At 57.5% G+C, this 16043-nt stretch overlaps 1 protein-coding gene across 2 annotated transcripts in view; it reads right to left on the bottom strand.

Annotated features, from left to right (window-relative positions):
* Positions 1 to 1038: 1038 nt before the first annotated feature.
* QSOX1 (quiescin sulfhydryl oxidase 1) overlaps positions 1039 to 16043 on the bottom strand; it is a 40539-nt gene continuing 25534 nt past the window's right edge. The window contains exons 8-13 of one of the 2 annotated variants that reach the window (XM_052653810.1): positions 14107 to 14236; positions 9710 to 9832; positions 8787 to 8934; positions 5045 to 5224; positions 2539 to 2762; positions 1039 to 1703 (exon numbers count right to left, since the gene is read on the bottom strand). In XM_052653810.1, the coding sequence (XP_052509770.1) occupies positions 1695 to 1703; positions 2539 to 2762; positions 5045 to 5224; positions 8787 to 8934; positions 9710 to 9832; positions 14107 to 14236 (814 nt within the window). In that variant the 3' untranslated portion in view covers positions 1039 to 1694. Of the gene's footprint in view, positions 2763 to 5044; positions 5225 to 8786; positions 8935 to 9709; positions 9833 to 14106; positions 14237 to 16043 lie in introns of both variants that reach the window. The other variant, XM_052653809.1, reaches the window with a different exon arrangement.

Genomic DNA, 16043 nt, shown 5'->3' with positions numbered 1-16043 from the left:
ATCAGCCTCTCAACCAGGGCCTGGTGGGGCAGGGGAAGATGAGCAGAGATGGCCTGGGCAGATGGAGCAGGCCGGTGGATGACTAGAGCGGGGACACAGAGAGGGAACTCTAGGGAAGAAGAGGCCCGCAGAGAGGCTCCAAGCCGCTATCCACCCGTGCGGTCAGGCAGCTAAAGAGGTGAACCAGGGCTATCAAAGCAGGGAAGTGGGGGGTCAACCCCTCCCCATCCGGCTGCCCTAGCAGAGGAGCAGGCCTGGCAACCCACCTGCTCCATCCATCCGGTGCCGAGGCCATCTGAGCAGAGGAAGATGTCAAAGAGAAAACCCCAAATCGGATTGAGGCTCCTGCTCCCCCTTAATGAGGTTCATTATCAGCGGCTCTGATCCTTGTAAAACCCAGCAGGCCAGATTAGGGGCAGCCTCTCTAATCTGGCTGACTCCTCCCTGCTGAGCAGCCAGTCCAGGCCGGCTCTCACAAACAAGTCCTCTCTCCTTCCTCCAGGGACAGCAGAGACGTAGGCCACCTGGCTGAGGAGGGTCAGGCAGGTGAAAGCCAAGGTTCCTGGAGCAGGACTGAGAGCATCCAGCCAGGGGCTCCCTAGGAGAGTGGGGAGGAGGTGGTATTGAGGGGCTCCGGGCACAGAGAGCTCTGTGGGCAGTGGGGGATGGCCCGTCCAGGAGTGAGGGGCTGTGACAAGGCCCCTTGATCCCCCATGAAGTGACTGGATCCCAGATGAGGCTGGGTTTTGCATATTCTCTCCAGACCTGGACAGGCTTCCCTGGGTGGCCCAGTGGTAAAGAATATGTCTGCTGATGCAGGAAACATGGGTTCGGTCCCTGGGGTTGGGAAGATCCCTTGGAGGAGGAAATGGGAACCCACTCCAGTATTCTTGCCTGGGAAATCCCACAGACAGAGGAGACTGATGGGCTACAGTTCATGGGGTCACAAGAGCTGAACACAACTGAGAGAGTCAACAACAGCAGTCCAGACCTGGACGCTAGTAGCAAGTTAAAGAACACACCGGTGCTTGCCTTAACAAAATAATTTATTCCACAGCCCCCGCTAACAGTGGAGGGGAGTGGGAATCGAGCCTGCGGTCGCTTTGGCTCCCGCCCCCCAGTCATAGATTAGCATCTATTTTGGAGACTAAAATCAAAAGACAGAAGACCCAGATCGGAGAGATGGGTTGAGCCCGAGGCGGGAAGCACATTCAGAGCAAAGGCTTCACTGGCCCTCTCACAGCTAAGGCACTAGAGACCCAGATAGCCCTCCGTAAACCCCACACCCCAGCCCAGTACCGTCACACACCGGCTCCAGCCTGTGTTCCTCCTGCACCCAAGGTTTGGCAAGGGAGCCAGCCAGAGGCACTCCTCCCAAAGACCTCACCTGGGAGAACAACAGGATTTCCAGAAGCTTCCAAAGCCAAACCCCACCTGGGGGCCAGGGGGGAGGGTCTGAGGGGCTGGAGGACGGGCAGGCACAGAGGGCCACAGGCAGTCCTTCCTTCTCTGGCGCAAAGGGCTCTTTGCAGCAGGACGGACGGAGTCCTGGGAAGCAGGGAGGGGGTCCACTCCAGTCCCGGGGCCCCTCCTCTGGAGAGGGGAAACCTTGGACACTGCAGCCTCATTGGCCCCAGTTTAGGGCCAACACCAAGCGGGAAACACTGAAGCTTCGGGGAGAATGAGGCAGGACTTCAAATTAGCTGAAAAAGAGGAATTTGGCGCTGAGAGGCCGGGGACGGAGCCTCCCGACCCCGCTGCCCAAGGCTGCCCTTGCCTGCGCTGGCAGATGAACCCAGGCCCTCTGCACGTCTCCCTGTCTATGGACCATCCCTTTCCAGAAGCCCCAGGGAGGTTTCACCTCAGCCATTGGTTTTGCTGGGTGTCCCTGGACAAGGAACAAGGGGAGGGAGGCAGAGAGGGCTGGAAAAGCCCATGGACGGCAGCTTCCTATCCTGCCCCTCTCCCGGGTTGGACAGTTCAGGCAGCGGGGAGGCTGGCATAGCCCTTCAGAGCCCTTATCCTGGCCCGGAAGTAGGTGTACACAGCCAGCAGGCCCATGAAGGACAGGGAGTAGAGCCCCACGCAGAGGCTAATGTCCAGGTGGGAGAAGTTCCCGCCCAGCATCTGCAGCCACTGGCCCTGGCCCTGCCCGGCCCCAGCCTCGGGCTCCCCATCAGGGATGCCCACCAGCTGCTGGGAGCTGCGGCCCACTCGGCCCAGCTCTGAAGGGCCTCCGGGGAGGTTCCTCCCGGCCAGGAACTCGGCCAACAGCACTGCTCCTGTGTCTCTCCTGCTCAGGCGCTGCTCCCCCTCTGGCTGCTCCAGCTTATCCCTCTGAAGCTCCACTGCGTGCTCAGGAGCGCCCGGGTCTGGCTCATCTGTGGCCGCACCGAGGCCAGCCTGCATCTTGGGGTGACTTGCCCCAAGTCCTGCCACTGGGATGGAGGCTCCAGGGACCTTTATCCCTGAGCCCACCGGGATCTCAGCCTTCTCAGGGGCCAGGGTAACATCTCCGGCTGCCAGCTCCAGCTCCACCTGTTTTGGGATGACTGCCATCCTCTCTGCACCCCTCCGGGGGCCTGGCCCAGCTGAAGGAAGGTCTAGGACGGTGTTGCTTGGGGAGAAGTGGGTCTTCAAGAAGTTGAGGATGTTGTTCAGGTCCCAAACAGGCGCGCCCTGGCGTTCATTGTGGCAGGCAGAACAGAGCTCACGGGGCGGCCACTGCACCTTGGGGAACTGGGGGTCCTCGCTGGGGGCGCCTGGGGAGAGAAGCACACACACAGGCTGCCTGTGACACGCTGGACACCCAGAAACCCAGATCTCACCCTTCCATTCATGATGCCAGCTCCCGCATCTGCACAAAGTGGGCACCGCTGCCCCAGGAAAGGATATGCATGTGAGAGGGCAGATAACAGACCCAGCACAGGGCCTGGCCCACAGCGGTGCCAACAGTAGTGCCTATCTGGACAAGGAGGTTCCTCCCCACCCCCACCACGCCAGTTTCTCCTCCAGCCACTTCCCCGTGTTAACCCACTGTCTCTGTCACCTTCGCTGCTGGTTTGTACCCACGGGCCAGACAAGGGAAAGGGCGAGAACACGCAGAATGATCTGTCTGGCAGCCTTCGGTAGGTCCATTAGCATTAACCCTCTTTGCATTTTTCTGAAAGTTCCCAACTTTTACAGGAGTAAAGATACATTCTTTCTGTAATGTTTTTAAAGCAAGAGTTCAAGGCACATGGTAGTTTCGAGGCTTCTCCTGCACCCCCTGCAGCCCTCTGGGGTAGGTAGCAGGTAGTGGAACGCTGGACTTCCCTGGTAGCTCAGCTGGTAAAGAATCCGTCTGCAATGCAGGAGAGCCCGGTTCGATTCCTAGGTCAGGAAGATCCCCTGGAGAAGGGACAGGCTACCTACTCCAGTATTCTTGGGCTTCCCTAGTGGCTCAGATGGTAAAGAATCTGCCTGCAATGCGGGAGACCTGGGTTTGATCCTGGATCAAACCCAGGTTGGGAAGACCCCCTGAAGGAGGGCATGGCAACCCACTCCAGTATTCATGCCTGGAAAATCCCCATGGACAGAGGAGCCTGGTGGACTACAGTCCATGGGGTTGCAAAGAGTCAGACACGACTGGGCAACTCAACAGAGCACAGTGAAATTTCCTCCTCAGGTGGGTCCCAAGGGCTGGGCGCCTGGATGGGGGAAAGGACACTCAGGAGAGAGACAGGAAGTTGCCCTTCCTGCCAGGCTGCTGGTGCCCCAGGCGGGGCCAGCTCTGTGGGCAGAGCCCCAGGCTGAGCCCCAGAGGGCCTGCCACCGGCCCCTTGCCCAGGGTCACCTGGGGAATGGCAATCAGCCCATCTTTCTTGGAGGAGGCACCTCTCCTAAAAGGTTTAATAGGGGGAAAAAAAAGTGGTTGGACAGAATGAAGCAGCAGCAGCAAGTGATGTGAAAATCAGAATGGTTATGTCTGGGGAGGGAGCAACATGGAGATTCCAAGGGTTCAGTGAGAAGCGATAGCGAGCAGACCTTGCAAAGTGAGCACTCCATTCGCACCTGCTCATTACTGTTACTGGCTGATCTGAAAGGGCAGTCCTAGAGAGAGTAAGGGCACTGACTTCCTGGCCCTCCAGCAGCAGCTGGGCCCCCGGGAAAGCCCGGGAGCCTGCAGGTCACACGAGGCTGGAGGCTCAGATGAGCTTTTGGTGGCAGGGGCGGGGCAGGGGCAGGGAGAGAAGGGGTGGGAGGAGAGATGGCACGTGTCTTCTTTAGAAGTCCCCCAGGAGGCCCCAGGAGATTCAGACAAGGGCAGCCGCCTGCACGCCACCTGCTCCACTGGCTCCTTTAACCTCGGCCTGCCCTAGGCCTTCTCCCCCGCCTCCCACCCCTGGGAGGTCTGTCCCAGCCAATCGCACTTCCTCTCTCCCCGCAGAGCAGCCCAGGCTTCCATCCACAGATGGCTGCTGGTCACCCCTGGAGTTTAATGCTTTTGTCTGTGGGACCCATCAGACTCCTTAACACGGAGGAATAGAAAGCACTATAAACAAGGGAAATGCAGAAGACAAGGCCTCCTGTGAGAATCGGTCCTTGGCCTCCAGGAAGGTTTTTCTTCTCAAGCATGTTTTATCATTAGACCCCTCCCAGGGGGGTGGAAAAACCCAGCTCTTTTCTCTTTATTGGTTTGAGAATGGTGTCAATAGCCAGAAAGCAGAACAGGGAAGCCAGGAAAAGGGACCCCAGCGGGCCAGAGGGAGTGGCCGTGGTGCTGGGCAGAGAGAAAGCAACGGCACTGGAGGCCCAGGATCTCAGAGGCCGAAACCTCAGTCTCCTCATCTGGAAAATAGGTCTAGTGATGCTGGCGTACATTAGCAGGGCTGGGAGAGCCCGTGAAGGGGCTCCGGGTGTTAAGTAGCACCGTGACACATGGAGTGTCACCTAGGCGGGCAGTCAGGGTCCTGTCTCCTGCCTCTGGTCCAAGACTCCCAAGTTCCCCCACCTCACCTTCCCTCTGCAGGTGACTCCAGCCTTGGAGATGGCCCTTCCTTACCTGCAAGGCGAGCATTGACCTTGTTGTGGCTGGACCAGAACCAAAGGATGGCGCTGTTCAGACTCCCCACCCGGTGCATGGAGCGAGAGGCCATCTGCTCAAAGTGGCCAGCGCACTCTCGGCAGCCGAAGAAGAAGCGGACGTAGCCCCGGATGGCTTGGAGGACCTCCTGGGCCTTGGCTACAGGGAAGAGGAGACGTCAGTCACTGGGGGCCCTGCAGGTTGCTTGGCCCTGCCTACCCCACCAGCAGCCCCATCACAGGCCCACCATGGCCTCCTCTGCATAGAGCACACACATTGGGCCCAGCTGATGCGGGGACTGGTCTCTTTGCCTACTTCACCTTCCAGGGGTGGTCACGGCTCTGACTCCATCTCTCCGCCAGACTCTCAAAGCTCAGTTTCCCTTGTCTGCCTCTTATCCAGGCCCTCATCACTTTCTGACACTTAGGATAAGTCCAAACTCATCATCAGGACACTCAGGCTCCTAGAGATGTGGCAGAGTTAGGCAGGGGCTGGAGCGCCCACCACCCGACCTGTGGGTCCCTACCCTGCCCCTCCTGCTTCAGGCTTCCTGTCGTGACCTGCTCTCCATTGCCTCAGGCTCTACACACCCAGAGCGCATCCTGATTGGGCTCTGCACATCCCCTAACTTGTCTCCATCTCGCTCAGCCCCCTCATGCCCTCCCCCTGGGCTCTCTGGACTGGCAGCATCACAGGCTCTGAGCCTCTTCTTGCTCCGACATGGGCTCCTCCCTAAAGATTCCGCTGCTCCTAGACCTGCCCTTCTTGAACCCCTTTGTCTTCCACACTCCACACACCTCAGGGCTGGAGGTGGTGGAAGGACCCTCCCTGCTGCTGGCTGCATCCAGACTCTGTCTCCTTCCTGCAGTGAACCCCCAGCCCTTTAAAAGCCTGTCTCCCAGTCCCACCCCTCCACCCACTGGGACTGCAGCACCCTGCTCTCTGTCCTGCTCATCACCACTCCCCGGACCCTTGGTTTTAGCAACTTCAGTGTCCACACCAAGCTGTGCCTTGCCTCTCACCTCCTCAGTCCTCTCAGCTCCTGCGTCCACCCCCATCGCTCCTCTCGCCTGCCCTCATGCTCTATATCTCACCCCTCTTGCCTTCTCCAAGATTTCACTCTTGTCCATATTTTCATTTGCTATGGCATCATCCATTTCCTCCTTGTATGGGCTCCTTCCGACAGGAAAAAATAACTACAATAAAGAAATTTCTCTCTGACCGGGGTCATACCCCAATCACTCCCCCAGTACCTCCAACTTCTCCCCGGCTCTTCCACTAAACCCCTGAAATGGCTCTTGCCAGCGAGGTCCTCCCTTTGTACCACCTCCTCCAGCACAGCACCATCCACTCAGCCAGGTCCTCTCTCTCGAAACTCTTTATGTTGGGGGCCTTCTTGAAATTGCAACGGCGGCTCTTTCTTAGTCTCCTTTGCTGGCCCCTGCTCTCCACCGAGCAGAGGTCTGGAAGCTGAATGCCCCAGAACTCGGGCCTATTTGCACTCTTCTCTGCCCACCCGCTAACGCATTCATCCAGTCCCCAGGTCTTAACTGCCATCTACATGCTGCCGACCACAAGGTGTGTGTCTCTGTCATGGACCTCGCCCCGGAACTGTGGGCATGACTGTCTGCATCTCCATTCAGAGATTCCACAGATGCACACGGTTCTGCGTGCCCTCTCCCCATCTACTACCACCCCCGAGCCTTCCCACTTCTTGGCTCATAGAACCACCATCCACCAGACGTTCAGGCCCAAGTCCAGGGTCCGACCAAAGTCCTTCATCCCGCACATTCTTTATCCACCTCATTGGGTCATATCAGCTCTGCCTTTAAAACATACCCAAATCTGCCCTTCTTACACATGCTCACCTAACAACTCCAGCGCGAGCTGCCACCGCCTCTCCTGGACAAGTTATACCACGTCCTAATTGGCTGCCCTGCTTCCACCCTGTCCTGCTCTAAAGTCCTCCACCCAGTCCTCTCTCTAAAGCATCGATCATGCGCATCCCTCCCCTGCCAATGGTCTCCAGTAGATTCTCATAATGCAGGGACTGAAATCCAATTCCCTCCCTCCCCAGGACCTCCAATTGCCCACCTCTTCTCCTGCAGCCCCGTCCTGGCCCCCTCTGGGGCTGCAAACACGCCTGACTTGTTTCCTGCTCTTTCCAGTCCTTGACCTGTGTTACGAACGGAACTGTGTCCTCTAAAGTTTTTATGCTGTAGTCCTAAAGCCAGTCCTTCAGAATGTGACTGTGTTTGGACACAGCATCTTTAAAAAGGTGATTAGGTGAGAATGAGGTCCCTGGGGTGCATCCTACTGCAATATGACTGGTGTCCTTGTAACAAGGGGACATTTGGACACAGCCAGGAACACCCACAGGGAGGACCATGTGACGACCCAGGGAGACGATGGCCATCTACAAAACCAAGGAGAGGCCTCCGTGGAACGCACCCTGCCAACGCCTTCATCATGGACTTCCAGCTTCCAGAACGTGAGCAGACACGTTTCTGTTGTTTAAGGCCCAGTGCATAGCAGCTCGTTGTGGCAGGCTGAGCAGATTCAGGCAGCCCAGGGGGGCTCCCGTCCCAGACATCCCACCACTGCTTCCCTCTCACCAAGCAGGTCTCAGCACTGGGCCCCTCCTCAGAGCAGCCTCCCCCAGCCAGCCAGCCTGTCTGAACACGCAACCCCTCCTCAGCCCCTCACCCCACCACGGGCTCTGTCTTCCTCACAGACTCACCATCACAGCTGAAGTGATCTACCTGTGTGTCTACTGTCTGTCTCCTGCCACTGGAATATTGTCCCCTCGAGGCAGGGATGTCTTGCTGCAAGCACTGCTATACCTGACCCCTAGCACGGGGCCTGGCTCTTCAGAGACACTCTGCAAATCGTGGCTGACAGGCCGGCTGGCTGTCCGCACGCCTGGCCGCTCCTCCAGTTCCCTCTGTCTCCGCACAGGCCATCTCCTCCATCCGGGACTCCGGTCCGTCTTCCCCCTCACTGACCTCCTCCTGCCCTTCCCAACGTCGTGGAGCACTCCCTCGCTCCCCCACCCCCGCGCCTCCTCCTCTCCCTGTTGCCCCTGGGGCCTGGCACACGGCCCGTCAACCCTGTGCCCGCCTGCCTCACCGTCCATTGGGTGCAGGCATGTCTCTCTCACGTTTGCGTGCTCCAGGCTGGGCCAGGGCCTGCGTGAGCCTGGTCCTTCAGTGAACAGTGGCTGAACTGGGTGCCCACCCATTCAGCCGTTTCATGTGGCTGAGGGGCAGGGTGAGTGATGGAGAGCAGTTGTTTTGGGTACAAAACAGGGCAAAGGGGGCAAGGTTTCCCCGGCTTCCCCTAGAAAATGATTTTTTCAGGGGAAAATACAGTAAAGTTGTTCAGAGTCCACGGTATTAGCTGCATAAATTGTGAAGAAGACATAGATTTTTTTCTTTATGGGAGTATAAAAAACAGAACTAGATCATAAAGCAAGCTTGTGGCTTTGAGAAAACCAGGGAGCAGCCTCACACCCCTGAGTTTGTGAGGCACCACCCTGGGGGCCATGAGCAGGATGGAGTGGCAGGACAGAGTGGCCTCCAGACCCTCCTGCTCTGGGTCCACACTGATCACGAGTCCCCGGCTGCAAACGCAGACTCCCCTAAGTTCAGGCCTGCAGGGGCGCCAGCAGAGGGCGGGATGGGGTGGGCTGAGGCACGGGGGTGCCCGGGCCTCCACTCACCTCTTTCCTGAGAATGGTCTACACCTTCCTGAGCTGCCTGCACGGTCAGGAAGTGGAACAGGATCCACAGGGAGCAGGGAAAGCCCCGGAAATGCGGCTCACTCCCCTGGCAGCCCACCCAGTTCACCTTCTCCACGATCACAGTGCCCTAGGGGACACACAGGAGGGTGAGTGCACGTGCGGAGAAAAAAGGAACTGCGTGGGGAGAGCAGCTCGCAGGAGACTCCAGGTCTGCGTGCAGCCCTGACACAAAAGGTCCCTTTCTCAGTCTGTCACCTCGAGGTGGGCGTTTCCCTTCCACTGGTGACACCCATCAAACAAGCAGGAGGGCTGAGACTGTGACACAGACCAAGTCACGTCCCTTCCCTAGCCTCAACCTCCCCCCCGGCAGAATGAGCGGTTCATTTCCAAGGGTCCTGCAGGCATGTCGCCCCCCGCCACACACCTGTGAGGCTCTGCACCTCTGCTGGCTGACGTGCCCACCTGTGCAACCAGCGGTGATACCAGGAGCCCAGAAAGCGCCCCTGGAGAGAAGCTGCACTGAGGAGCCTGGCAGGCAACAGAGGGCTGTGGTTAAAAAGCTCTCCCACCAGGGGCGTCTCACAACCAGCTCTAAAGTCCAGCTTAACTGCTTACTGGCTGTGTGGCCTTAGACACACACAGAGTTACTTGACCTCTGCTTCTTCATCTGCCCAGTGGGAATAGTATCTGCCTTCCACTAATGTTGTGAGGATTAAGTGAGGTCTGGAGAGATAGAGCTCAACAGATGGCGGTTCACTCGTGACCAACACAAGGACTCAACCAAGATCACGGCCTCCTTCCTAAACGCGGATTGGTGAGGAGGTCAGAAGGGACAAGGTGGACCCCTTCTGCTCCCATAGATATGGAACATGGAGGAGAGCTTCTTTGCCTCCCAGACTCACCTCCTTCCTGCTGTCCAGCGCATTTTTAAAGAAACCATAGGGAATTTTCTTTCTCTGCTGCTTCTTGAGCCAGTCGTTCATGGAGTGCAGGAAGTTCTGGACTAAGGGCCGGCCACGGAAGTACTATGGAAGCGATAAGTGGAGAGTAAGAAGCAATTCCCCGGGAGTTCCCCTGGGGAGGGCAGTGGGGGTGGGCGGAAGGGGGCTGAGGTATGTTCTGGAATGTTCCAAAAGCACCAGGAAAACATCCTAAGGCCCAAATGTGAGAAGAAAAACAAACACCCAAATGTGGGCTCCTCACTCATTACCTTTGCCCTGGGACACCTGGGAAGGTGAGGCGGAGGGCTGGGCAGAGGCGCTCAGTGGGGCTGGGCCCTCAAGGCCACCCCCACTCCAGGCTGCAGGCTGGGGCTCTGAGCCCTGACTACACGCCCACTGTGGGGGAGGCCGAGCACCCGTGTCACTGCCCAGGGCGGCTGGGACCCCTGGGCCACACAGGCCTCTGTTCAGGTCATCTTCTGATAGAGCAGCTGATCAGCGAACTGACCAGCTGGGCTGGGCTGGCAAATGGCCTTTCATTTGTATCCCACGGGCTGCCAGTGGCGACCAGGAGATCCAAGTCGTGATGGGAACTCCCCGTAGTCTCTGAGGAGCAGGAAAAGCTACTCTGAAGATAAGTCAACTCAAATCTGATTAGTATCAGCACTTTAAAACCACAAGGACTCCAGGGAGGAGGATGGCTGTGTTGTGTGTGTGTGTGTGTGTGTGTGCACGCATGAGCACACGCACGAGCATGCCCGGGGTGGGGGAGGAGAGAGGGGGCTGCAGCAGCAGAGCAGGTCAGGAAAATCATCAAGAAGGTCAGGAGGACAATATAGAGAAACTTGGGGGACAAGAGCACAGAGAAACATTTGTAAGAAGAAGGAAGCTGAAGACAGGAATGATCCCTAAACAGAAAAACCTGCCAAGGGATCCAGTCCTCTGAGGGAGTCATGGCATGTTCTTATCAGACCTCCAGGCAGGACACTGTCCCCCAGCGGGAGAAATGGCCAGAAAGAATCCTGTGCTTTGACACGCTGTCTCTTGGTCAGCTCACACTGGCCTCTGGGTTCTCAACACAAATTTACAGCTTCAAGTCAGCGTTTCCTCACTGACCTTCACCCGCTGTCCTGATTAGGAAAGAGGACGCCCTCTAAGGCCACGGTGTCAGGAGGGAGGATGAATTAAGGGGCTCTGGACCGCAGGGAGTCACCCTGTGCTGGGAGCAGGGAAACTCTGGTGACCACATGCCACCTAGTGGCCAGTCCTGCCAGCCGCTTCCATGAGGGAGCAGGGAGATCCCTGCTGCCGCTGCAGGGCCAACCCACAGCCGACAGGTCCCCAAGGCTGCGCAGGCGGAGGGAGCTCTATGCCCCCCAGGCTTTCTTCAGTGCCCCAGGCACGCAGTGGGCAAGGGTGACGATTAGCTCACACACGCATGTGATGCAACGACGCTAGAACCCACCCGTGGAGTTTTGTTCTGAGAAATACAGATAAGCTACAACACAAAGGAGCACTCTTCAGAGTCTGACACCTTGTCAGAGGCCAAGGAATGGTGTGTGTGTGCGCGCGCTCAGTCATGTCCGACTCTTTGTAACCCCATAGACTGTAGCCCACCAGGTTCCTCTGTCCATGGAATTTTCTAGGCAAGAGTACTGGTAGTGGGTGGCCATTTCCTACTCCAAGGGAATCTTCCCAATGCAGAGACCTGAGTCTCTAGCACCACCTGGGAACCCCCTCAAGGAATGGTTCAGTTCAGTCCAGTCACTCAGTCATGTCCAACTCTTAGCGACCCCATGGACCACAGCACGCCAGGCATCCCTGTCCATCACTCCCGGAGTCTACTCAAACTCATCTCCATCGAGTTGGTGATGCCATCCAGCCATCTCATCCTCTGTCACCCGCTTCTCCTCCTGCCCTCAATCTTTCCCAGCCTCAGGGTCTTTTCCAATGAGTAGCTGCTCCTATTACTGCTACTCAGGAAGAAGCAACTACGCAACGAGGGTAGGGCCAGAAGTCTCGACAGTCTCAGGGGCTGTGCTGCTCGGCTCAAACAGAGGCCTCCAAGCCCGTGCCCTCTGGCCCACGGCTCCTACCTCGAGTCTGCCTCTGCCCCAGGGCCAGCCCTCTCCCCTCTGAGGGGCGTGTCTTCCAGCAGGGAGGACTTCACCCCAAACTCAGTTCCAGCACTGCTGAGGGCAGAAGCTCAGTGGGCAGCACTTAAGCCTCTGCCTGGTCAGGACTTCCCTGGGTCGAGTTCTTTTCCCTCACACGGGGGTGGGGGGCGCAAACCAAAAGCAGCTCTGAGTCCAGCTGAGAGACACAAGCAAGCCCCCCTGGGAGGAGTCCTTCAGAGAGGACTGGCCTGTGGGGCAAGGGGGTCCCTCCCAGCTTCCTGGCTGCCCCTCCTCATGTGTTGAGCAGGAAGATACAGAACTACTCCAGGATTTCTCCCCTCTCCTGATTCTCTGGGCCAGCCACCCCGGGCCTCAGCCACGTGAGGACCAAGCGGCTCACAGGGCTGGTGGGGAAAGGCTCTATTATCAGATGGGGCTGAAGAACAGGGGCCTGGTCTGCATGGGACAACTGAGAGGGGCCGAAGGCTGTCTCAGCTGAGATTGGAATGGCATGGTGGCGAACACGCACCACCTTCCAGGGTCCTCGGTGTAACCACACCTGCCCATCGCCAAGCCAAGTGGACCAGGAGGCCAGGACTGGTGAGGCGGGACAAGGGGCTAGGCAGGCAGCAGTTCCCAAGGAAAAGGTACAGACCATCCCCAGAGGGAGCCCCAGCTGCCCCAGAATGAGGGGCTCAGACCTGCCCCCCAGGGCGAGGGCGGCTGAGTCAGCAATCAGCCTCTGAAGGGGATGGAGCCCGCATCTGACTCAGCATCCTGGGCAGCCAGAGCCTTGGGATTTAAGTAGGGCAGTGCTGGCAGGGGGCCTGGAGCCACAGAGAAGGATGCAGGGAGGGAGGAGGCAGCAGGTGCAGACAGAGGAGGCAGCCGGCATCTCATCTTCAGAGACGAGGAGGGAGCATGGCAGAGAAAGGGCCCAGCTCTAAACCTGGAGAGGTTGTGTGTGTGTGTGTGTGTGTGTGTGTGTGTGTGTGTGTGTGTGTGTGGGTGTGTGTGTGTGTGTGTGTAGCATGGCAGAGAAAGGGCCCAGCTCTAAACCTGGAGAGGTTGTGTGTGTGTGTGTGTGTGTGTGTGTGTGTGTGGGTGTGTGTGTGTGTGTAGCATGGCAAAGAAAGGGCCCAGCTCTAAACCTGGAGAGTGCGGTGTGTGGGTGTGTGGGTATGTCTGAAGGTGTGTATGTGTGTGTTAGTCACTCAGTCGTATCCAACTCTTTGCAACCCCATGGACTGTAGTCCACCAGGCTCCTCTTACTGAGTGGGTTTCCATTTCCTCCTCCAGGGGATCCTCCCAACCCAGGGGTCAAACCCTGGTCTCTTGCATTGGCAGGCAGATTCTTTACCATCTGAGCCATCAGGGAAGCCAGCTTAGATTAGCTGTGCTGTACTCTGCTTAGTTGCTCAGTCATGTCCAATTCTTTGCGACCTTGTAGACTATAACCTGCCAGGCTCCTCTGTCCATGGGATTACTCTCCAGGAAAGAATACTGGAGTGGGTTGTCATTTCCTCCTCCAGGGGACTGAACCTGGAACCTCAGTTCAAACCCTGGCCATGACACCTCCTCCCGGGAAGCCTAAGGCAGGTCACTTGGGTAACCTGCACCTCCTAAGTGGGGTAGTACTCACCACCCTGAAGCGAGACTGAGAGGATTAAATCCCTGACACACATCAGGTCCTCCGTAATTAGGAGCTGCACGTACATGGCTACTAACGTGGAGGCGCCACGCTGGCAGGAAACTACAGAGAAGTGAGGAAGGCATGGCTAAGGCCAGGGAGCTCCCTCCGACTCTGAGTCTGAGAGGGGAAAGAAGAGACTCAGAGAAGCCCTCACGCCTTCACTGTGGGGTCCACAGCTTCTCCTTTCCCAGTGATCATGACAGGGAGTGAGGGGCCACAGTCCAGGCTCGGCCTGAGGCGGAGGACTCAGGCAGGCAGATGTGTGCAAGTGGGAATATCCCCCGCGCATCTGGTGCCATGTCCCACCTACCTCCCTGCACAGGGGAAGGGGGTTGTCCCGGGGGGCTGGGGGGTGCATGACTGGGGCCACAGGGCAGCAGCCCATGGTGGACTGCGATGGCTGGTGGGTCCAAAGATCTGAACCCAACCACGAGCTCCAGAGGAAGGGGCTGGGCTGACTCCTCCAGGCAGGCACAGCACCGGCCTGCAGGGATGCACACGGGTCCCGTGTGGAGCTGCCAAATGAGGGGCCCCAGGGCCCCACTCACCTGGGCCAGCACTGCCATGAACTTTTTCAGGGCCACCAGGCGCTGCCCCTCCAGGACGGAGAACTTGCCCACTTCTATCCGGAGGATGTAGTGCAGTGCTGATTCCAGGTCAGCCATGTAGATCTTGGAGCTGAGGACACAGAGGAAGCCAGGGAGAGAAAGGGGTGACAACCGTGGGGCAGGGGCGGAGGAGGAGCACCTAGGGCCAGAGGGAGGGAAGAGGAGGCACTCCCGATGGTCACAGAGTCCCACATGCTTGCGTTTGCCAGTAACTAGCTGCATGACCCTGAGTGGATTACTTAACGTCTCTGAGCCTCAACTCCTCATCTGTAAGATGGGGATAGTAACAACTTGCTCACAGGTAGGTTGCTGAGAGGATTAAACAAAAGCACAAACACAAAACCCCCGGTAGCTCCTGGCATAGAGTGGGGTCTTCCCTCTGCAGGTCCACAGCCCCACCTCCCCTAGCACTCACAAAAGACCACAAGGAGAACGTTGAGCTTCATGCTCTGATCTGAACAAAGACTCCAAGGGACAGGCGAGTAGGCCCACGGGGCACCCCCACAACAAGGCTCTGGGGAAGCCAGGCCCTCCGAAAGGCCATGGGTTTGGCTGCCTGCCAAGGCTGAGAATGGGGTTTTGGAAATGGGGAAGTGGGGCTTCCAGTTATTTTGATTGCTGCTCTTGCAGCTGCCAGACCATGGGCATCAGGCAGGGATCCATCTTACACCTCTTGGGCTGACCCCAGCCCTGGGAGAAGGGTTGCAGGCTCCATGCTGGCTGCTCCACCCCATGCCCATCACTGCTCTCATGGGATCTGAGCCCAGGGCCCCGAAGGACGGGCTGCTTCTTTACCTTCTCCTCCTGACCCCTGGGTTCTGGTCTCGTTCTGTGGTGGGCTAGCCCTGGGAGCTTGGGCAACTCAGCCCACCTCTCTGGCCGCAGTGATCTCACAGGTAAAATGAACTTCTGCCCTACCTGCCTCCGGAGGTGGTGGGGAGTCAGCAAGGTCAGCTGACGGGTGGGCACTGTGGCCACCTGCGCTTTACCCTCCTGCCCAAGTCCCCTCTCTCTGCTCCCTTTCTGTGTCTTGGAGTCTCGGTTTCCTTCTCCGTGCCTGAGTTCTGCGTCAAGGAGTGGCCCCCGATTAAAGAGGCTAATGGACAGAAGTACCAGCAGAGCCCAGCACATATGGCTAGAAGTGCCAGCCATCACAGCAATCTGAATGATCAGAAGAATTACAATTTGAATAATTACAATGATCACTCTCACTTTCTCGTTCCTTCTCACTTGATTTACTAAAAACCTCTCCATTAGCACTTTCCATCCTTAGAGTCCCTCATGCTGGGATGCAAAATCCTTCCTGGAATCTGATGACCCCACTCCGTGTTCTCCTGTGCAGCGCTCTGCTGGAGACCACCCTCTGGACTCAGCTCTGAGCTTCCTGCTCAGCCATTTCCATGTGGTACACTCCTGGGGGCCAGAGCAAGAATCCACGGCCCTGTCTTCCTGCCCAAGGCAGAAATTCTACTCCCAGGGCGGGGCTGAAGAGGCTGAGAGGGAAGAACCGTTTCCTCGTGCTTACAGCTGTGCACAAAGATACTGACTACCCTGAAGAAAAGTAGTGAGCTTCTTGACCCCAGAGGCATTCAATTGAGGTCAGGTGCCTTCCTAGAAGGGATGCTGTGAAGGGACTGTAATCTCTGGGCAGGAACCATATCTGCCCTGCACAATTGGTATTCCTGGTGTCTAGCACATAGCAAGTACTCAAAAATCTGTGTTGGAGAAATAATTGCTTGGGTGGGAAGTTGTTTTGGAGGCTGCAGATCATCCTCCCAAGCTGATTCTACTTGGTCTTGAATAGAGTTAAGCTTAAGGAATGTGGGCATCAGAAAGTATGCATTCCATCATGAAGAACGCAGTCATCAGATGCTGCT

This window comes from Budorcas taxicolor, chromosome 16, assembly GCF_023091745.1.
Source record: "Budorcas taxicolor isolate Tak-1 chromosome 16, Takin1.1, whole genome shotgun sequence".
NCBI classification, from domain to species: Eukaryota; Metazoa; Chordata; class Mammalia; order Artiodactyla; family Bovidae; genus Budorcas; species Budorcas taxicolor.
This window is presented reverse-complemented; position numbering and strand designations above follow the sequence as displayed.